The sequence below is a fragment of the Scomber scombrus genome, chromosome 23, assembly GCF_963691925.1.
Source record: "Scomber scombrus chromosome 23, fScoSco1.1, whole genome shotgun sequence".
In the NCBI taxonomy this organism is placed as follows: domain Eukaryota; kingdom Metazoa; phylum Chordata; class Actinopteri; order Scombriformes; family Scombridae; genus Scomber; species Scomber scombrus.
In genome coordinates, this window is record NC_084992.1 from 16,025,247 (window position 1) to 16,048,515 (window position 23,269).

At 40.9% G+C, this 23,269-nt stretch overlaps 1 protein-coding gene across 1 annotated transcript; it reads left to right on the plus strand.

Moving 5' to 3' along the window:
* Positions 1-4: 4 nt before the first annotated feature.
* On the plus strand, positions 5-11,417 carry LOC134005978 (transmembrane protein 151A). Its single transcript, XM_062445024.1, has 6 exons — positions 5-73; positions 7,889-8,227; positions 9,131-9,265; positions 9,649-9,788; positions 9,931-9,970; positions 10,176-11,417. Exons 1-6 carry the CDS (start codon positions 5-7, stop codon positions 11,415-11,417), a joined length of 1,965 nt encoding a protein of 654 aa, XP_062301008.1.
* Positions 11,418-23,269: the final 11,852 nt, after the last annotated feature.

Genomic DNA, 23,269 nt, shown 5'->3' on the forward strand with positions numbered 1-23,269 from the left:
GAAAATGCAGACGGAGGAGGAGACGGCCACCGCAGAAGAGCCCATTTTGGAGGAAGGGTCAGGACGAGAGCGGGTAAGAAAAATAATATTATTTTCTCCTGTTTTACCTGCGTGAGAAGGTGGTTGTTCGTGCGTGAAGAGGACTGTTAGCGTAAAGTTGCGCATATTGTTCCCCTTCAAGAACAACCTTCTGTCTTTATGTCATTGCTGTGGTCGTCTCCAAAAAGACAATCATTTATACATTATTTACCACATAGTACTGGAGATAATGTTTTATTAAATAGTCTTTGGTGTTGTTATCGTGGAACGTAAAGAAGTCACGTTTCCCTCTCGAGTCAGCCGTGAAAAAGAGCAAGGACACAGAGCAGGACCTTGGCTTTTATATGCATGGAGATGAGTCTGTGCTTAAGGTAAACAGGGCTGAAGTAACGCCACAGTATTAATGTCTGATATCAGTATATGTCTAACTAAACCAGTGTTGTCTTTTTTTCAGTATACATAGCTACACTAGTAGAGTACATCCATTTATCAGCTGACACCACTGAAACATATACAGAGGGTGACATCACAGTTTAGACACACACACTTACCTTTCAAGCCCAAATGAATGTGAATGGCAGATGACAGAATAACACCTTCCCAGTAGTATGCTAATGTATTTTCACCTGTGTTGTACAGAGAATTATCATTTATAATGTCAGGATAGAAACATTCATCACAGGGTTTGGCAGCCTTCTTACTAATACACATATCTCCTCAGCACATAGCACTGTCCTTATACACATCATATCCCAAGCAGTACATACTGTACCTCCTGCTTCTGAACCATTGTAATGAAAGCCCCTTTACAGAAAACACCAAAAAAAAAAGACTTTAATTCATGTGTCATATTCATGGCATCAGGTTTATGTTTACATATAAGGAGCTTTGAACCTTACTCAGTGTTTGAAAGACAGTTTTCTGTATACCACCTCACTCCTCATCCACCATTTATAACTTTTGTAAGCATGTGACTTTTTCCACGTTAACAGTTCACCACCTCATCATCTACTACTATAGTACTTTGGGAAGCAGCATCTATTTGAACACATCACCATCTTAGCATTTAAAGACACATCAGAAAAGCTAGTAGGCTACAGTATGTATGACAAAGCATTAAGTCAGTTGACAAAAAAAACTATGGATGCTGTACTCTCACCACCATTCACAGTACTCACACTACTTACAGTAACATGATCATGGTCTGATCACTCGGAGGAAGGGCAGAGTTGTCTGTGCATGTGGTGTAATGGTATCCTGGGAAGGGTCTGTACTTCAAAGGAGGAAATTACCACCAAACACAGCTGAAATGCAGGAGACCAGACGTCCACTTACAGCACCACCCGTCACGTTGTAGTGGAGTTTACTTAGTGAGGTGGACATTGTGCTGTCTCACAGACAGTGTTGGTTATATTTGCTGCATGTAGAGGTGTGTGTGATGGTGGTGGGTGTGTTGGCGTCACACTTATTGGACAGGTGAGTAAGCTGCTCAGTTGGCTATCTTGGTCTCACTCTCTTATCTTCTACATATGAGCCTCAGGGTTGCAGTGAATCTTTTTTTTTTTAAATTCATGTATCAAATGTTCAATGTATAAACAAATGAAGAATAGAGGAAAAATGCTGTTGCAATTTCCCTGAGCAGAAAATCCTCCATATTTAAAAATCTGGAACCAGCGAATCGTTGGCATCGCATCCTGCCAGCGATGAACTCCCTTTCAATTGTGTAGTTGATTAACTGACTAATCGTTGTAGCACTAATGACCTTTAGATATCTTGCTCAGGTGGCTTCAATCCATGAAATTTACTTTTCCTGTTTCATAGAAAAGAGGAGTTTTACATTTTAACTGTAGGACTATTTCTTACAATGTAAATGACTGACATAACCTTAAATTAGCCAATAAAACTGACAAGAAGTGACAGAGTTGGGCATTTGACGAGTTCCAAGTGGCAATTTAAAGCCGTATGTAGAGATGCTAATCCTGTGAAATGATGCCTGTTACTCAGTTCTACCAATCTCATCTGTCTTTCTCCATGCCTGCAGTGCAGACAGTGCAATGTAATGCAATGAATTCAGCCTGCATCTGTTCTCTGCCTCCATTACTCTCTCTCATCTTCCTATCTAGATTTGCTTTTTGTGCAGCCTCATCTTCCTATCAGTCTGCACGACTAATATTAAAGTCACATTGGATTAATTCATACCTCTATGCTATCTCATTCCAGCATGACGATGATTCTGCCAAAAGCTTTTTGGTGTCAAATCAAGCAGTTCTCATTTTTCTGCGAGTTTCGTCAGCAAATCATACGACTTCTTTCAAACACATGACATACAGCGCAACTTCACAGGTAGGGGACAGCAGAAAAATAACTGATGTGTAAGACAGATGGGAAAGTGACGTGATGAAAAGAAAAGCTCAGAGAGAGTGACAAAAATGTGAACAAAACACCTCAGAAGACCCTGTGGCTAATTTTAGAGGCAGAAAATATAACCTACCCTGTTTTAGACAGAAACTGTGTGTCTGTTCCAAAAAAAGGTTATATTCTGTTGTTTTTAACTTTTTTAGACTCAAAGTCTGTGACAGCTGGGAAGCACATACTGTACAGGACCTTGCAAACAATATTTCAGCTGCTGTATGACCGGGTAACACCTCAAATTGATTTTTAGTTTTACCACCCCAAACATCACAACATGCAGTGATGTTTGGAAAGTCCTGCCCACTCAACCACATGAACAACAGCATGGCCCTACAGTGTCATGATGCAGAGGCAGAGGCCGGTTTTAATATGAATCATTAAGAAAATATTGAAATCTTAAGTCTGAGTAAGAAAATAAAAAAAATGTCATTTTATTCAGTTGTGTAAGCCCATAAGTAGGACTAGGCAATCTATCAATACTATATCAATATCATGATATGAGACTAGATATCATCTTAGGTTTTGGATATCATAATTTCGTGATACAGCATAAGTGTTGTCTTTTCCTAGTTTTAGAGGCTGTGTTACAGTTAAATGATGTAATTTTATGTGTTAACGAGCTGACGTCTTTACTCACTTAGTCATTTTATCCATATTACTGATGATTATTTATCAAAAAAATCTCATTGTGTAAATATTTTGTGACAGCACTGATAGCCACCCCTGCAATATTGTTACTATTTCGATATTGGATTATTTATTTGGTCTAAAATATGTCATTATATCAAATATTGTTTGATTATATAATTATATTATATTATATTGCCCAGTCATAGTCATAATGAAGGCAAACAACAAAGATTACATTCACACTGCAAATGGAAAACCAACAAATGCAACATAGAGATAGGCTGCAATAAAATATAACAAAGGCACATTTTGTAACAGCACAACACCAGCTGACTATGAATCACAAAACACTATAATTGAGTTTAAATGAAAAGCAGATATTTCATCAATGCTGATATTGATAAGTTAGTTTGAGTTTAATTTGTATTTTCTCCTTCAAATGAATTATTTCCTAAAAGTAACAACACACATCAGAGTAACATTTAAAACAAACAAGCAAACAATTTGGCATAACTATGAAATTTGAATCCAAAAATAAACACACAAATGATGATGGAAATCAAGTCTAAATTGTCTTAGTAAGCCATATATTGTCTAAACACTGACCGATCAAACAGATGGACAGCAGGATATTAGCTGCAAGATTTAAGCTTCTGTGTGTGTTTTTGATTTATTCCACCATGAAGACCGTTTGGTGTCTGTTGCAATAATATTTCATTTAAGACACTCTAAAACAAATGAATTGTAATAGAGGAATGATGTGTTAGTATAGTCAGTGCATGCTGGGTCATTCTATGTCCTAACAGACCAAGTATCAGACCAAATGGTTATTGCAGTGTACAGCGGGTAGTAGAAACTTGTCCCAAATGACACTCGCAGCTTTGTTGAAATGACACATCATTTTTAACAGTGTACTGCAGGCATCAACCGCACATTTTCCGATCCTCACTTCCTCACTTCATCTGCCACCCACATGCTAGGATTGCTAATTATAGCTGCTCCAGTCACACCTAACCAGCTGAATCAGTACCAACAGAGACACACAGAGAGAAAATGTTTTTCTATTAGACACTTCATTACCAGCAGGGATTTGTAAAAACTCTGCCCAGCGTGCAATTATTATCATAATTTGGGATTCATTAGAAAGGGTTTATATGCAAGTTAAATTGGAGAGAGGATTAAATACTAAATATGGTTATGGTAGATACTTGCATGAAAAATGTGGTCCGCTCCTGTCTAGGACTCAATAAAATGAAAACATTTGGTTGCTTTTGTGATTTGTTGACACTAATTTGTTCCTAAAAATGTCATCTCCAGTTAGAAGATATCACTTAATACACTGTTAATGCACTACAGCAAATAAATCTGCCAACCACAGTTCAACAATGCAGTTAGTGTTCGTTATTAGTGGGAATTGATCATAAAGTAACATGTCATTAATTCCGTTAATTCTCTCAACATAATTTGGTTCAGTAATTGGATAATGATACATGTTTTATGCAAATTCAAGCACAGAACTGAAGTCTTAAATGAAGCAGAATATATCTTCTAACAACCGCCCTTTCAAAACAGATTAAAGTAGGCTGGTTCATACTTTCAATGTTAAAAAATAAAAAGAGAGAAAGCTGACATCCTCAAGGCTAGACCATCTAGATTTCTTTTATTGATAATGTGAAGGTTACCTTGCGAGGTAGCTGCATTTGCGAGATCACATAAGAATCAATGTTGGCAGGCTTCAAGTTATGTGTTAGTGGCCAAACCAACAGTGGTTCAGACCAATCGGCATCCTACGAGGAAATACAGGCAGCTAAAGGCGAGGTAAGGTGTGACGACAACGATAAGTTAGCCCATGTTAGACGATGATAGACAGATAATTCATCCAATCACCTGGCAGCTATTTTTTTGATAATTTTTCCCCTTTTCCAAACAGTTTTCAAGGAAGACTGCTCAGACGGTTCTGTGTAACGAACCATCTGGCACGTCAGGTTAATGTCAAGGAGCCTGAGGTCTGCCTTTGATCTGTATCAGCCTGACACAAGAGCAAATGTTCAACATATGCAGTCTGAGCAGAAACACGATCATGACACAACCAAAAAGCTGCAGAGTTTACACCAAGAGACCAAAGTGTACAACACTGGTCAACAAGAATTTTACACACTCGAAGAGACTCATTACTACAGTGTAAACCAGTAACAGCATTCAGAGGTAGAGATGGAGGGAGTACTGAAATATTTTCCAGTACACTACATCACTACACTGGAGTTTGTGTGGTAGCTTTGTAGGCTCTCTGGTTCTTTTTTTAGTTATAGCACTGCTTCAAAACCAGGCACACAAGCAGAAATAAACAGTCTGTCTTTACAAAATCAGCCCACGGTCAATGAATGGAGTATCCAGTGACAGCACATTTCAGCCTGTCTCATCCTTACCTGTAGGAAATAAATGCTCGTACAGACAAATCCTGATTGGCAGTGTATACAGTAACAAGTTGACTCTTGCCTTGTGGCTGATTTCCACCTCACTGGGCACACACACCAGATACTTGATGAAAACATTGACCCAGAACTACACCGTGTTTTTTTTTTTTTTTTTAATTGTAAAATTATTCTCGATTTTTGGCAACATTTATCTGCAGGAAGTAAGGGGACAAGGACAGGAGAGCCAAGTCAGAATGATAGAGAGAGGTTGGGAAGGAGAGAGAAGGACGAGAAAGATGGACTTTGGCAGTGGACTTCCCTGGAGAGAGATGCTGTCTGCTGTTTTAGTCTTTCTCTCTCCCTCTCTCTCTCTCCTTCTCTCTCTCTTGCACTGCTTCCTTTCATACATGCATTCATGAAAAGTTCATGACTGTTTCTCTGTCTCTCTCATGCCCCCCCCCCTCCACCACCACACTACTCTCTCTCTCTCTCTTTCTACACTACACTTTTAGCTCAATCAATCCACTTAGAGACAGACTTTCAGAGAGGATGTAACAGAGGAGATGTGGGGGGGGGGGGGGTTGGGACCGGAGAGTAAATGCTTAGGAGGTGGGAGGGAAGATTCGGGAAAGGAGAAAAAAAAGATTACATAATAAAAGCGAAGAGGACGTGGAGACAAAAAAAAGCAGTGAAGAAGGGAAAAGATGATACTGAATTTGTACCACTGATAATTTACCTGTCATACAGAAGTGTCTATTTTTGAAGCTGTAAGTGGATCAGGATATGTTTTGGGGGTTTTGCAGAGAGATGATAAGATTGGTAGAGTGTAGGTGCCCTTCGCTCTGCCTCGCTTTTGCCTTTCACTACTTGCCCTTCACATACAGTAGTAAAAAAAAAAAAAGAAAGGCTGTGTGTGCAGCCAGCCAAATATGCTAGGGGATGAAGAATGACGGCCGCATTGTGCTGGACAGAGAGAGATGGTTAAAGAGATGAGAGAGAGAGTGTGTGTGTGTGTGTGTGTGTGTGTGTGTGAGTGAGAGTTAAAGCTGGGGAGAGGGGCTTGTGTGATGAGAGGTGGAGGGAGGGATGTGCTGACAGGACAGGCAGACTTGGCTGAGAGGAGGAGAGGACACTGGTGTCATCCTGTCTTTTTTTTTTTTTTCTCCCCCGTCATCTGCTTTGTTGCTCCTTTTCGCCATGTCGCATTCAATGCGAGGTGGAAAATAACAACACGGATGGAGCACATGCGTGTATAGAAACATGTACATACTATGAAACAGTACAGGTGTGTGTTAACTGCGTTTCCATGTTTTTGCACGACCCATGTATCTCTTCACACACACACACACACACACACACACACACACACACACACACACACACACACACACATACACACAAATTGCAGCAGCACAGTGATACGTTGCTAATGTTGGAGTGGAGTCAGTCAGATAGAGAACAGTCTAGAAGCATCGTTCTCATCTAAATTATTCACATACTCTTCGTCGGCTGCATTACAATGCTGAGAACGTGCGTGTCGGTGATTGCGTAGATCGAGAATGATGGCAAGAGTGAGAGAGAGAAGAGTGGCACATTAGACCATCTATCTTTGTGTATCTAATGCATGCGTTTGCGTGTGTGTGTTTGTTTGAGTGCACTGTAATATGATGTCTTCACAATGCAATTGAGGCTGTGTCAAAAGTGTGCACTTAGAGAGGTATTAAAAGTGTGTTTGTGTTTGTGTGTGCGTGTGTCTAATAAGCAGCACTTATCCTATGATGAGTTGATGATGGGTGTAATGCATTCCTTTGATCAAGACCTCAGCTTACACACTTGCTCTGAAATATGATGCTGTTTACCAAACAGGAAAATTGTGATTATTAAAAACTCAGCAGGGGGTCACCAGGTATAGAAAGTATATATCGCCTTATTGATGAACATTTTTTTCTATTACCAACACAGCTGCAATCATTTTCACTTATACATATGTCCCACATTATTAAATATGAATAGTATGGAGGATATTGATTATAAGTCATATTTGCTGCTGTCAGACATAGACACTGAGGAATCACCTTGCTCAGTTGGTTTAAAAATAAATTGCCCTGGTTCAGTTCAATTTCAAACAAAGGTTACTGGTCATGAAGAGCACCACTTTGACTATTTATTCTTCTGCATTAAAGGGTTTTCTTACCAGTAGTTACATAGCTGTGGAGCCTAAGTAGCTACAGCCAAGTCTATGCCAAAATCAATGTGTGCCCATTTTTAGTATTGTAATGAAATGAAAAACCATATGTGTCACTGGTTATAAAGACAAACAGGCACAAGCATATTGTGCTACTAGTATCTTAACCTCTGATCTCTTTTCATCTCTTCTGTCTGCGTTACCACAGCAACGGCCTGTCCAGCAGTCCCTGGCCTCCTCCCTGTGTCGGGAGTCCCATTGGAAGTGCCTCCTCCTGACCCTCCTAATGTACGGCTGCTTTGCCACGCTGGTCTGGTGCGCTCTCTGTCGCGTACCCATTCTCGGCTCTTCCTCCTTTTCTCTTGGTGCTGATGATGATGATGCCACCTCAGCAGCCTACTATAATGACATGCTTATGGAGAGTCCGTGCTCGAGCGGTTACGTCTACATCCCCCTGGCCTTCCTGGCCATGCTTTATGTGGTTTACCTGGTGGAGTGCTGGCACTGCTTCTCTAAGACAGCCATGTTGGCTCATGCTGAGTTCCAGGTATGTATCAAACATTTGATTTAGAACATAGCATTTAGCAAGGTGGCATAATAGCTTCAGAAACCACATAACACCCAACAGACTGTGGAGTCTACTGCTGCAACTTGCAATAGGTGTATGACCTTGAGCGTGACACTTAACAACAGAATCTGTTTATCTATTGAATGTGGTTCAGTTTAATAGTGTCAGCATCATGCCTAAACTAAAGAGGTTAAATAAAAGTACATACAGTTGATGTTAAGGAACGATACAAGATAAATTGGACTCTAAACAGACCCGTGTTTCATGCAATTTAGTCCAAAGTTTTCACATTTCATGAGAAGAGAACGCTGTTTTATTCTCAATTTCCTACTTGCGTGTAGTGGAAAAATAATACATGCCCACTCATATGGAAATAACGTGACCTGGGGGCCATCAGTCTATCTTTTGTCTATTCCTGTCTGCTCTGTCTATTATCAGGAAATCCTGGAGCACATTTCTCCAAAAGAACGGTACTTACTGTTCATCTTAGCTATTATATAAATATAAATATGTTTTATGTTTGTTCAGACTTTCAGGACCACATATCCTGTGGTTAAGACTGCTCTAAATATATATCTGTACAAATCACAACGCCATAAACAAACTTTGGCATGGCTTGTCTTGCACCAGAATGCACAGACTTAACTAAGATGTGTACAAACAATAAGGACTAAATTATTTCTACTTTTTCTGCTCAAGCAATATTATGGCTTTATATTTTAGATGGTTCATCCTCATTTTAACAGGTTTGTTTGGAGGAAAATCTTTACAAAAGTGGCTCCAGAATACATGTTTTTTCAAGTAACCTAAAGTCTGTCCCATATGACATCATTTAAATGTGACAATTAGTTAATTTGATTATTCATTAATTCACTGACGCAGGAAGTGTATGAGCGAGTGCAGAGACTTCAACAGGCGACACCCTGCATTTGGTGGAAGGCAATCAGTTACCATTACGTGAGAAGGACCAGGCAGGTGACAAGATACCGCAACGGAGACGCGTATACAACCACACAGGTGAAGGAACTATTCTTCAACACATACACACACATAAACACTTAGTCTCACTGTCACTCTTTTCTTTTTGTATTCATAGCTGCACTATTTAACCTTAAATTATAGTTTTTCTCTTTTATAATAACTGTTATGCAAATCTTAATTTCTCCTATAGTGAAATATTGCGGAGTTGTGTGCAAACAGCTGTGTGCAGTAAGAAAAATATAATTCTATTTAGTAACCATGCTTCTTATGATCCTGAAACATATATGAAAGCTTAAATTTCTTCCTAATGACTTGATTCTTCTTTTTTTTTCAAACTCCCCATCTGTTATCCCACCTCTCACTTTTCCTCTCCAATGCATCATTTCCCTCGGTCAATTCCCTGCTCCTTCATTCCTCAGGTCTACCATGAGCGGGTGAACACTCACGCCTCCAGTTCAGAGTTTGACTACGCCCGCTATGGTGTCAAAGACGTATCGAAGGAGCTGCTGGACCTTCAGCTGCACCCTGCTGTTCGCCTCCGTTTTACCAAGTGTTTCAGGTGAGACACTCACCACCAGCTACAACTGGTCAAATCCTGAATTCAATTAATGTGAAAAAAACCCCAAAGTGATTAAGTTTATTTTAAGATTATCATTTAGGGGGAGAAATTATTATTATTAACTCATTTTTATGTTTTTCAGCTTCTCCAGTGCACGTGCTGAAGCTGCCTACCTCACCCAGGTAAGCTGTGGTAAAACAAATAGCAAAACATATTTGATATATTAATACTGTTACTTTTCTTATGAGAGGTCCAAAAGCAAAGTTTTCAGAGCTCAATAGTAGAAGTTATCTATATGGTTTTGCTTTTTTTCAGTGAATTGATTGTAAAGTTTAAGTAGTACTCTACAAGTAATTTTCTCTTCTCCGTATTTTTTGTACTACCCAGCGCGCACGCTTCTTTGGCGAGAACGAGGGGCTTGACGACTACATGGAGGCCAGGGAGGGAATGCACCTGAAGAATGTGGATTTCCGTGAACACATCCTGGCGTTCCCGGATCCAGCTCACCAGCCGTGGTTTTCCAGACACAAGGTGTTCTGGCTGGCTTCTGCTTTCCTGCTGTCGTGGCCGCTGCGGGTAGTGTCAGAATATCGCACAGCGTACGTCCACTACCATGTGGAGAAGCTGTTCGGGGAGGATGAGGATTCAGTTGGAGGAGGGCCAGGTGGTGGAGGAGGACCAGGTGGAGGCGGAAGAGGGAATGGGAATGAGGGAGGGACTGAGAATGGCCTCCACCCCGGGGGAATTGGTATTGGAATTGGCCTGAATGGGACGAGCTACCGAGCCATCTCTCGGGTCAACACGGTGGACATGACAGAATTGGAGTGGCACATCCGCTGTAACCAACAGATGGTACCAAGCTACTCTGAGGCTCTTCTTATGGACTTGGACATAAGTGGGGGGACAAACCCCACCGCCTCTACACCACTATCTGGGCCCCCGGGCAGCACCCCAAACCAGGAGGTCAACCGGCCTACTCTAGCCCTGCCTGTGGTGTTCAACTCGGCTTACCTCCTCCAGAGCTGCCCGCGATGCCGAAGGACCACGTCGAGTTCCAGTCTGCCCTCCAGGCTAAGGGCCCCAATGGGTACCACAGCCCTCCTTAACGCCACTGTGGCAGGGATCAGGGCAGCAGGGCAGGGGGGTGGAGGTATAGGAGGGAGGCTGGTGCTGAGTCGAAGCGGATTCTCGCTAGGGAGACTCGGAGGAGGGCGCCCAAACAGCCTCTTTCACTCAAGAAGCATGGGGGGGCTCGGAGGAAGCAGGGAAGACGGAGGAGGAAATGGAACTGGAGGAGGAGGTGGGGGTGGAGGAGGAGGAGGCGGTGGAGGAGGAGGAGGAGGAGGTGGAGGATTCCTTGGGTTAGGGTCAAGACAGGACAACGAGGAGACCAGAGGAGTGCTGGAAGGAGAAGGCGACGACGATGAGGAAGAGGAGCAGGAGGAGGAAGTGAGGAGAAGGGAAGACAGAGGGACAGAGAGGGAGGAAGAGGGGGAGCAAGAAGGTGGAGGAGGGAGTGAGGGGAGGGAGGGCGAGCGGGACCGTCCTCCATCCTACCAGGACGCATTCTTCTTTCCTGTCCTGATCATACACGGAGAGGAGAGCTGCCACGCTGGAGACGACATGTGACGATCAGAAACACAAAGACATTCAGAGGAAGTGGGCAGAGGCCGAGGGAGAAGAAAGAACGCACAGGACAAAAAAAGAGAGTGGATCACAGATGAAGCTCAGAGTCGCAGATGAAAGACGTGAAGCATGATAGACCTGAGGAAGTGTACCACCAAGCACAGACAGAGAGGGAAGGGTTAAGAGGTAAAAACAGCTATGAACAAAGGAAAGAGGTGGTGATAGAACGAAGTGTGAAAGAGTGAATACAGTAGGGAAGAAAGGGAGGAATGTAAGAGAGAGAAAGTAGACTTTTGGAGGAGATTTAAACAAATGCGGTGCGTTCTGTTCTGGGGTGCAGCAGCAAGATAAGACAGCAGCAGCAAGAAAATCATGGCAGTTGTAGACTTTGCTGCACACAGGTTGAGAATGAGAGGAGGACATTTTTGGGATGGGGATAGAGTGGAACAATGGAAAGACTAAAAACTTTAGCAATGTCTATTTCCAGATATATCTATGCAAGAGCAGGAGTGGGAGGAGTTGCTAGTCTAAAGATAGCAGCTTGAAGAGCAAACCTGCAGAGCGGTGGTGTGTATTTTTTTCAGAAGAAACAGAGAAGGTAAAAATCAAAATACAGCAGAGGTGTACCAACAAGACAGCTCATTTAAAGGATGAAATGCAGGAAGAGGCGAGCATCCCTAAATATTTCAAAGGAGGGAGGAAGGAGACGAGATTACAAAGGATTACAAAATGAAATGTGGAGCAATGGAGGGAGAGTGAAAAGCAATGATTTGCTACTTGGCAAGGTACAATGTGAAGAGAGCTAAATGGAAATGAAATGAGTGTATGAGTGCATCAGAAAAACAGTGGACAAAGAGAAGAAAAGATAACAAAAAGAACAAAATACAGACCATGACAGACCAGATTACACTTAATCCTGTTTTCGATTTGACAGAGAACTCAGATTCTTTAAAATAATTCTCAAATCAAGCAAATCAAGAGGAGGAGAAAAAAGATTTATTATTGAGCCGAAACACCCTGTGAACAGCCGTTCCCTGACCTTCAATCTAATCCAAAAAACCATTCAAATAGTTCCTCAAGTACCATTTCCAAACAGGTCACCATGATGGATTAGGTTTCTCTCAGGTTTTTCAAATTTTTGCCGTATTACTTAGTATTCACACACTGCTCCTGACTAGCAACCGTAAACATTGATTTCCTCCCTGTCTGTGCTGTCTTACTACTCACTTCACATTAACTTCCCCAGCACTCTCCATCCATTACTGATATGGAGCTGATAGAAGAGAAAAAGAAAAAAAACTCAACGTAAAAAGGGGAAACGATTGCTTCCTCTGCTTCTCAGCCCTGCACTCTCCTTTACTCCTAACTGCTCTCCTTCCATTTTATCACTTTTTCTTCCATTCTCACCTTTCTCCACACTTTAGAACAGGAGATGTCTAATTCTGAGCAACACATGTATTGCTTTTTTTCCCCCCAAGACGTGACAATTTATGTGCAGTATCTGGGTTTTTTTTTTTGTTGCATTAGCACATGTTGTGTTAGATGAAGTGAGAGCATGTTGTACCAAAATAGATCCGGTGCATCCATCATTGACTTTCCCTCCACTTTTACTCCGCCATCTTCTCTCCTTCTCTCTCCTGCTCCTCCCTGTCCTCTTTTTTATAGAGATGGATATGCGATACACCTCTTTGTGCTCCTGGATCTCTAGGATCACATTTCATCTCAGCTCACTCCAGATTATCACATTTCTAGGCTGAGGTTTCTGCCAGATATTTCCCACCTAGATAAAGCTTTCAGTAACTTCTCAATATTATATGCCTGTATATTTTGAAAGGTACACAGTGAGATTTGAACACATCATGTTGGTACAGTTATCAATGAATTCAACCAGTGCATAGAGGAGCAGACACTGAGTCTGGGCAGAGGTTGCTAACACAGGGTGAGGTAAAGTGTTTTGGCTAATTTTTGCCGGTTTCGCCTGTGTCCTTGTGGTACAGTTTTAAAAATGTGTACCCAAAGATAGGCCCATGGAGCGTCATGACAAAAAAACTCAAAATAATCAAAAGACCTTCTTCCGATATCAATATACTATATATTACAGTATATGTTTAGGCATGGAAAATCATCTCTTGATCTCATTTATGTCCATTATATTGGACTGCATGGGAAATAAAACTGTCAAATTCAGCTGACATTCTCCTATTTAAAAAACATACAGGAACAAATCAGACTTTTTAATTGCTTAATATTTTCAGTGCAAAAAAAAAGAAGAAAAACAAGTGCTGACAATGACTTACCTATATTAAAATAAACCCTTAAAATAAATACAATTATCGGTTTTGCCTGATAGAATAAGTTTGGCCTCACTGTGCCAAACCGCTACCTCCTCCTCTTGAAGAGTCATCTGCAAAATAAGTAACAATGCTCTCTGAAACATCGCCTCACTATCAAAGGTGTGAAAGTAAAGCTGGCATAGAGATGCATGTGACTTAATAACAGCTACCGTGCAGGAGCTACTAATAGCTATGTAGCAAATATGGCTTCCATTGCAAAAGGCAGTGCCAACAAGCAGTGATTCATGATCAATCAACATAAATTTAGATATTTTAGACTCATGTAGACAAGGGCATAGATGGGAATCCATAGAGATTAACTCTCTGTCCTACTTTCTGAGTTGGTATGTTTTTATGGAGAAAAAAAAATCAGCCCAGGAAGTAGCAATTGGCACAGATTACACAACCATCAGTGCTTTGATGCATAGTTTACAAAGCACACTTAACCTGCTGCAGTAGCAAGAAGCAGTTCGAGTAGTTAGATGAACATTTCTCAACCTTCCCTGCATAGTGCCCTTCAGAGGTCACTTTGGCCGCTGTGTGATGCTGGAAGGGTCTCCCTCGTTCTCTATCTGCTTGCTCTGGACATGACGTTGAAAAGCACACAGGAAGAATGAGGTTCTAAAGGGATCTCTCACACGAGTTTCCTGAAAATGATGCTTCATCCAATTCACGAACGATAGAGGTACTGGACATGTTATTGTACACAGGCACACACATGTGGATACTGTAACCGCAAGCATCCAACCTGGATTCATCAGAGACAGAGGGGAACGTTTTTCCCCAGTGCAACTTTCTGAGGAGGAAAAGTAGAGCACGAGCGCTGACCTGGTTCTGTGTACAGGACACACACACACACACACGCTGACACACATTCACATACAGTACACTGATTCTGGCTCGCTGGCCTTCGTTAGCTTTGGGGGACATCGAGCCAAACTGGGCACAAGGAAGCTAATGAAATAAATAATTAATGGAAGGAAACTGACAGAAAATAAACGGCACCACGGATATGTGCAAGTGTGACTGCAGAACTGGAAATGCATTGAAAAGACAGTCAGTGAAAGGCAGAAAGAGTGAAAATGTGAGATTTAAAGACAATTATTTTTACAGCTGTTAAACATCATCTCGGTCTATTGACTTGTGGCTAAAATTGTCTCCATCAATGTCCCTTAACAAAAAGAAGCACTAAAAAGCACTGAACACACTTCTGTGTTAATTTGATTTGCGAGGTCAATTTGTTTTCACTGATTGTTCAAACACGTTGGTATTTTATTTGTTGTATTTTTGTGCATATATTGTAGTCACTTATATTTCAAATCCAACTCAATCTGGTGGTTTTTAAATTTCTATGGAAATACTTTGCTACCAAAAGTGACAAAATGTGGAAATACAATTCAGTCTGTAATTTGCTACTTTTATATCATCTGCAAACTTGAGTAGACGTTATTTAAGGTTGTTTTAAGTGATGTCTAAAATTCCAAATGCCTTTGTAAGCTGCAGAAATTTATCATGTCTTAGTTATTTTTTTCTTTTTTCTTTTTTTCTTTATTGTTTTATTTTTATTTTTTACAAGAGACAAATGTATTTCACTCATTTATGATGTTACAGGATAATTTTTGGGGTGTTTTATTATCTCAGTGTGTCAAAAGTGTGTCCCCAGCCGCTTCAGATGTGCCAAGAGAACTTTGTGCCCATGATGTCTTACACAAACACACACACACATTCATGCGCGCTTGCATGTTTAGTCACAGCAGTAAAGCAGCCATTATAACAGCTTATTTTAGACTAGAGTGGCATTAATCCAATACCCATAATAACTCCACACATGCAGAGTCATAATACAAAATGCACACACACACACACACACACTGAAAGCATGGAATTGTCCTGCTATGTTGCCTTTGTGTCCGACGTTGCCAACTTTTTTTCTCAGGATTTCAGTTGATGCTGCGTTTCTGTATCAAAACACGCTCTCTTGCATACAATCCATTTACATGCCAAAGCAAAAAAGTTTTTAAAAAAAATTTAAAAAGCATCAGAGAGGAGAAAATGCCTGTGCACACACATGCGGATACACATTTGTGGCTGCACACACACACACACACATACACACACACACACGTGTGCACAGCCTGCAGCACGATGTTCTGTGCTGGTGGATTGTTCCGCAGTAACAAACATTGACGTGATGTGACAAAAGGGTGGATTTGCTCAGGAACATTAGAAAGAGAATTACTTATGAATTCTGATTTGTACACTGACTGAATGACTGAGGTGTTCATGTGTGGATCCACCCACGTTTATTACCAATACATCATAGCATGTTTGGTGAAAAGCGGCAAAATGGGTTTTAGTCCACTAGGTGGCAGCAAAGCCTTATATTATGTGACAACACAGCTGTTTGTATCTAGAGGGTAAACCAACACGGAATCAGACAGGGTAGAAAACAGCTGCTGTCCTGCTCTCTGTTTCTGAATCTAAATCTGCACACACTGCAGTCAGTGAGGTCAAACCAGGTCATTTGTCTTTGGCAGCTGAAAAAAACACACCTGCTGTGACATCACTGATTGAGATGCTACCAAAAGTGCAAAAAAAAGCTGAAGGTTGCAGAGAGCAATGCAGTCTGATGTGATTGTGCATTTATCTTTTGATTCCCTTAAACTGTGACTGAATGTGCTGCAAAGCAATATTGCCCATGCCCCTGCTTCCTGGCTGGAAATGTATATGTTGCTAAGCAGCTCTCTGAATTTATAACCACGAGCACCGGGAGCTTCAGTCATTGAAATGACAGCACTGTTAGATAAAGGCACATTTTATGACTGAGCCTCCATCTACACTGCGACTCATAACTCATTGTCTGGTTGTGTTGCTCTGTATGACACAAACTACATATAAAGAGGAAGGTGTTTGGTTTTGTGATCAACACTTTACTTGTTCGGAAATACCACTCTAAACTAAATATATGTTTGTGCCCAAAGTGAGCCCACTTTTTGTTTTTGTTTTTGTTTTTTTTCTCTTTTGCGTTTTTATCAACATCACCTGGCTATCTTCTTGCTCATACTTGACACTGTTATAAAATACTCTAGCAATTATGCCCAATGTATTGTTGTCAATACTGTTACTGTTTCTCTTGTGGTCTTGGGATGAGTCGGGTTGAGTCATACCAAGTTTGTCAAACACTGTAAAAAAAAAAAAACATGTCTAAATTTGGTTTGACCTCACATGAATTCCAGCTGCATTTTCTGTTTCTAATTGAATTGGATAGTCCACTGTGGATACTACTAACTATCAGGTGAAAACTGCAAGATTAACCTGTAGACTACATTTCACTGTTATGTCCAGGGGTGTAGCACCACATTCTGGGCCCCCATACATAAGCCTCCTGAAGGGCCCCCTACCCCACCCTAGGCCGCCCCCCAAACACACACACTGTAGTATACCCTTAAGTTGTTTTACTGTGGTTTGTGAATTGTGTTGTTTTCAGTTTGAGCTCACAGTATTGGAGATCACAAGGCCTATTAATGACCCCCGAAGTAGACTATAACACACCTGTTATAATTTACTTCCTAGGTTACTTCAGAAAATTGCTAAGGCTACTGTACAATAATATACAACCACACAAGACTCAGCAGTCAGTCAGATTTTACTTTTAAAAGAAATGTAAACAGGTTTCCATAATGCCACACATGCCCCCCCCCCCCCCCCCCCCCCCCCCAACCTTATTATTGAACTTTCATAGCAACTTTGATTTCATTTTAATATTTATGACGTCATTTTATATCTGATATATTTAAACAATAGCCCAGGGCCCCCCTGTGCTTGGGGCCCTGGTACACCATTCCAATTTCTCCCCCCACTTCGACGCCCCTGGTTATGTCCCACTATCAACATTGGACTACCCCAAAAGAAATCTAGTCAAAAGAGACTTCAGGGTTTTTCCTTTTACCTCAGACCTCAGACACTTAAATGTCCGCTTGTGTGCATCAACAAGTCTCCCTCAGAACTGAATCTGTTATAATCAACAGACTCTTTTTAGCTGCTGTATCAATAAAATAAAACAACAGCAACTTTACGTTGTGCTACCTGTACTGAGCCTTGTATCTGACCGATACAGAATCAGCTGCCTTTGTTTTTGCACTGGAAAAACGAGCAGCTGTGTGTGCCGTTGCATGTCACTGAAGTGGACACAGAACACAATGGAAAATGGTAGCCTGATTGCAGTATGGAAAAAGAGTCAAATTCTGATAATCACATACATGTCATCTGACTATAATTAAACCTTTCAGCGTTTCAGTTAATATAATACTGGTCTGTCATATCAGGCTACCTATATTTTTATGATCAAGTTTGATCATTGTTAGAGAAGCAGCAAATATACAATGAAAAGTTAATGGTAGTCCATTGCAGTCCCACAGTTCCACCTGCAAAAGAGACGATCATGTACACGTGATGTTTCAAGATGTTCCTTTTATTTCCCGCTAAATATTTAATGCTGCTGGATTACTTGTGAGCTGTCAAACTAATGAAATGTTACCACAATGTAGTTGTTATGTACATGCAGCCTCTATGGAGTTCAAACAATAATGTCACATACGATGCATTATTGTCTTACACAGTGATGTGTAAAGCCAGGAATGGGCTTTCTGTTCAAGCACCGTCAAGCAAAATGTCCTCAGTATTTAAGCTAATTAATATATAACTGATATAATGAGATTGTCAATATCACACCAGATTATAGTTGTTGTTACTGGCCTGATAATGTAATTATATCATTTGAGTGGATGATGACAGTGAAGGTAATGGAGCTGGTGGCAATAACACTGTTAACTGATGCGATCCTGGCGATGATGACAATTAATTATCATGGAGGATACAAATAAAGTCAATCTGCTTGGTATACCAGGGTTTGGTCTTGTGGGGTTTTTAACCACATGTTTGTTTCTTTTTATAATTATATTTTAGATATTTACTGGATATAATGTTATATCCACTACTTACGTATTTGTTTAAGTGTTTGTTTTGCTGTTTGTTTCTTTTTTTTAAAGCATGGTACCACACTTTGAATTTGAGTCTTTAACAGCTTGAATCTACTGTTATTGTCATTAACCTTTCTGTTAATCCCTGACTGCATTAAAGGGGCACTCCACCAATTTTAGACAAGTCATTTTACTCATCATAAAAAGTGACCCTAGTGAAGTCATCTGCTTCGATATGGAGACTTGAGATTTGTGAGGGAAAGCGTGGTGTGGGCATTTACCAGACTGTCTTATTTAACTTATTGTGTTATCATGAATATAAAAAAAATGTGTGAAATTTATTAGTAATTACTCCTGTTTTTTCTGTGTTATGAAAGCAGAGGAAAATGTGGTTTATGACTGCATGAAAAATGAAAGCAGGGTGAGAACGATCTCAACAAAAATCCTGAGCAATATACACCTTGTTTCATTTCAAGCCCTGCATAATATTCCTATAATAGTCATGTCAGCATTCTGATAGTAATGCATACTATTGAATTTACAGTTTGTGTTTAGTGTTAATTGCTCACATAATATATGTAGCTGGTGGGTTGCATTTTGGGAAGTGTAGGATTCAGCACTTTTGGAGCTTAACTCCATAGCAGGGACCAAAACGCATTATGTCTCGATCTGTGCTGCAAGGATTCTGAATATTCTTGTTTTAATCTGTCTTAGAACTTAGTCTCACACAGTTTTTAAGAATTAATCAGGATTATCAGTGTATTAAGTTAATCCACTGCTTACACACATCACCTGAATTTGTTTTGTGCCTTTTTTTCACAGTTTGAGTGCGATGAGCCTGGCCCAGTCTGTTGTGTCATCATGTATTGCTGAGTATTAATCTCAGGTCGGTGTACTGCACATAAAATATTCATAAAGGTTATTACAATTTGTGTGCTGCTTACAGGCTGAGTATGACAAGCCTTCAGAATGATAATATATAATTTATTCTTCATGATTAGATAATGACATAGTCTCTAGTTTGTAGTATTTCTTGGGCTGTCCTGTGTGTTTAGGAAGCATTACATTTAACTGATCTGATGTGCGTTGTGACTTCCCACACACTTTCTACAAGCTTCTCTATTTGTTTTTTTCTTGCTCATCATCATCTTTATAGAAATGCTCTCACCACTTAGAACAGTGACTCAGGAGGGGGTGGAGTTCAAAGCTCCATTCTGCTGCATTTGAAGTATCCGATTATCTCTAGTGCTGTTCACACACCCGAACTCCTCTTGTCATACATTTGTCATCTGATTTATACTTTATACGTTTTGACAACAAAGACCTGCCAATAAGCGCGTATATCACCTGAGTTATACAGGGGAGTCAGGAGGTGAGACATTTCACTAGATTTAGCTTTTCCCACAGGACTGTCTTGCAAGCTCGACTTCAAGTAATATCTGATATTTCATAAATAATCAAATCATATGTGTGTTATGGTTATTGAAGTCAGGAGTGGAACCCCGGATCAATACACATCAGAAATGAATTGTTTCAAACTTGGCATCCTCTGCCAGCCAAGCTTAACATCACATATTCTGCTGCTGTACAGGATTGAGGCGAGCGGTGAGCGGTTGCATCTGATCTCAGGGTGCATGCTTATTGGTTAGACACTAGAGGACACCAGAGACTTTGCATACAAATACCGCCTCTTCCTTGGTGTAGGTGTTTTGTATATTATGCATGAGGACAATTTAAATACCAAATAATCTTAGTCTCAAGTAATCGCTTTTTTAAAATATAACAAGTTATTCACTGTGACATTGAAATTTGAAGTATATGGAACTGAGGAAAAAATGGGAGCATATGTTACTGCTGCAAAAATAGGTAACCTACTGTATGGAGTCATTTATTGGATTAGAATATGACCACAGTGGTCTATGATTAGTTACAGCAGTGGTGTAACTGTCTTCTGCATCATAATTAGCCTTCACACTTTTAGTAGCACTGTTGACAGTCTTCTTGATGTTCCTCTACAGCTCTGCCTCTCACAGCTCCTGGCTGCACCTGCGGTTGTTAGTCCACCTTCTTCTCCTGGACTGAGAAAGAGCAATGGGGAATAGAAGCCAAGGTTTACTGCTGGAAAGGGGTGGAGGTAAAGCTTTCTGGAAGGGCCTAGATGTAGAAACATACACTGCTTACTTGGTAAGCGAGGGAGGGTTTAAAGCTGCACCACTACTGATTTATTGCAATTTTCTGGTCATTTGCAGCAACCTATCCCCGCTTGATGAATCTGAAATTACCCAGATGTGCATAAATCTCCATGCATTTCAATTTAGATGACGTTTCCAGTGTGCATGAGTGACTGAGCAGCACCACAATTAGAAAATAGACTTTTCATGAATGTGGTTTGTTTCCACCAGCTCTGACCACTTGGTGGCACAGTAGTTCCACATCTTTAAACAAAACCTCTTGGTCTTAGTTTGCATCAAACCTCATACAAAAAAACAAGAAAACCACCAGAGCTCCACATCAAGGCTACAGCTCTTGATTTCTCAGAAGTACCCAAAAGACAAAACGGATTAGCAGACATTTGGAAAAGTTTATTGGAATAAAGCGCGCTTATAATTGGTAAAAATTAAGCCCCATTTTAACAGGCCCGGATCCATAACAGTCCTTAGTGAGTGAGTGTTAAGCAGAGCATTTAGAGTTTGGGGAATGTTCCTCATTTTCCAGAGATGTGAACTTGGCACAAATGTATCCTGAATTTAATGCTATGTTGAAAATATTGATTTTCAGACATATTCAGTTCTGTTGTGGGGTTGCATTGCTACGACTTTCTTCTTCCTCAGCGGAAAAAGCATTCAAAGCATTTCAAAGGTAGCAGTATAAATGAGTCTGGAGTCACAGAACGGCAGTCAATTCTGCAGGAGAGAGGCAGGAAATGGAGAGGAAAAAGGGAGCTGCATGGGGAGCCAAACATACACACACACACACACACACACACACACACACACACACACACACACACACACACACACACACACACACACACTCACACATGTGTGATGGCAGCCTGCTGTGGTGGAGTCTCTTGTTGAGTGGGGCTGGAGTCAGTGGAGCAATGGATGAAGTGGAAGGAAGAAGGGAACGACTGAGGAGTGAAGGAGTGAAAAAGTGAGGAATATAAAACAAATCTGATGTGACATAACTAGACATGCTTTGGCTCGCCTTAAAATAACACATTGATCTCTCCCTTCTTTTTATTCCATCTGTCTGTTGCTTTATTTCCCCCCTCTTTTTTTCTTGAATCCCCCCAACCTTGCACCTCTTTGTCTCTTTACCTCCTCTCCTCTCGCCTTCCCTCCTCTTTTTTCCTCTCCTCTCCTCTCCTGTTCTCTCTTCTCTTCTCTTCCCTCCCCTCCTCTCTCCTCTCCTTCCCTCCCTCCTCTCCTCTCTTCTCTTCTCGTCTAATAATAGCCATAATGTGTTATGAATATGCCCACTGTCTGGCTCACAGCATCTCTGCACTCCCCCCTCCTTCTCTTTCTCTCCTCTTTTCATTCCTGCTGCTTTTTTGCTGTCTCTCTCGCTTCCCGCCATCTCCTCTTTCTCACATTCTTCTTCCCCTATTTGTCCATATGCTCTTTGTCTTAGCTGTTGGTGTTATCTCACCCCTCCTCTCCTAATTTCCTTCCTATTTCTTCACCTTTTTTTCTCTTTCTTCCATTTCCATATGCAGTATGTCTTCTTCCTCACCCCTCCCACTCGTTGACGTTTTTTTTCTCACCCTTTCATCCCGATTCCTTGTCTATTCTTCCTCTCGTTTTGCTCTCCTGCTTGCATAGGCTGACTCTTTTAGCCACGGCCAGGCAGTCTGCCTTTCCCCCTGTTTTCCTCCCTCCATCTCTGTCTGCTCTCTCTCAAAACTTTGCAAGCCTGTCTCATTATATTTATGCATGTGCTGTATTTGTGTATTTGTGCATGCTTACTCGGATGCGCGCGCTCTTTTTTGGAAATGTGTGTATGCATATTTACCCACACTATATGATAACTTGCCTGTCTATACACAACACTGAGAAAGAATCCAGCATTTCATACACTCACACACACAGAGGCAGACACAGATGAAAGTCGAGACATTTTCTGGTTAAATTCTCAGTGTTAGGAACAACAGGAAGGGAGGGTTTATGTCTTCCTTTTTCACACAATTAGACAGGCATGCAGACAGACAGATGGGCTCTCAGACCTCTCAGACAGACACAGACATGCTGTGACTAACATGACAGACTGAAACACCAAAATAGGTAACACAGGGAATTAAAGCTTCTGGCAGTGAACCTACCTCATATCTTTCATTTCAATTTTTCCACTCTGATTTTGTCTTTGTTTGGTATACTGTGAGCTCTAGACTAGGACTTAGACCTACCAACCTTCACCGGATCATAAATTATTCCTCACTATTCTTATACTTTGTACTGTAAGAAGATATTGGTTAGAAACCGGAGATGGCACTTCCATTCTGTATGGAGATACAATTAGTATATTTGCCTTATAAATTCCA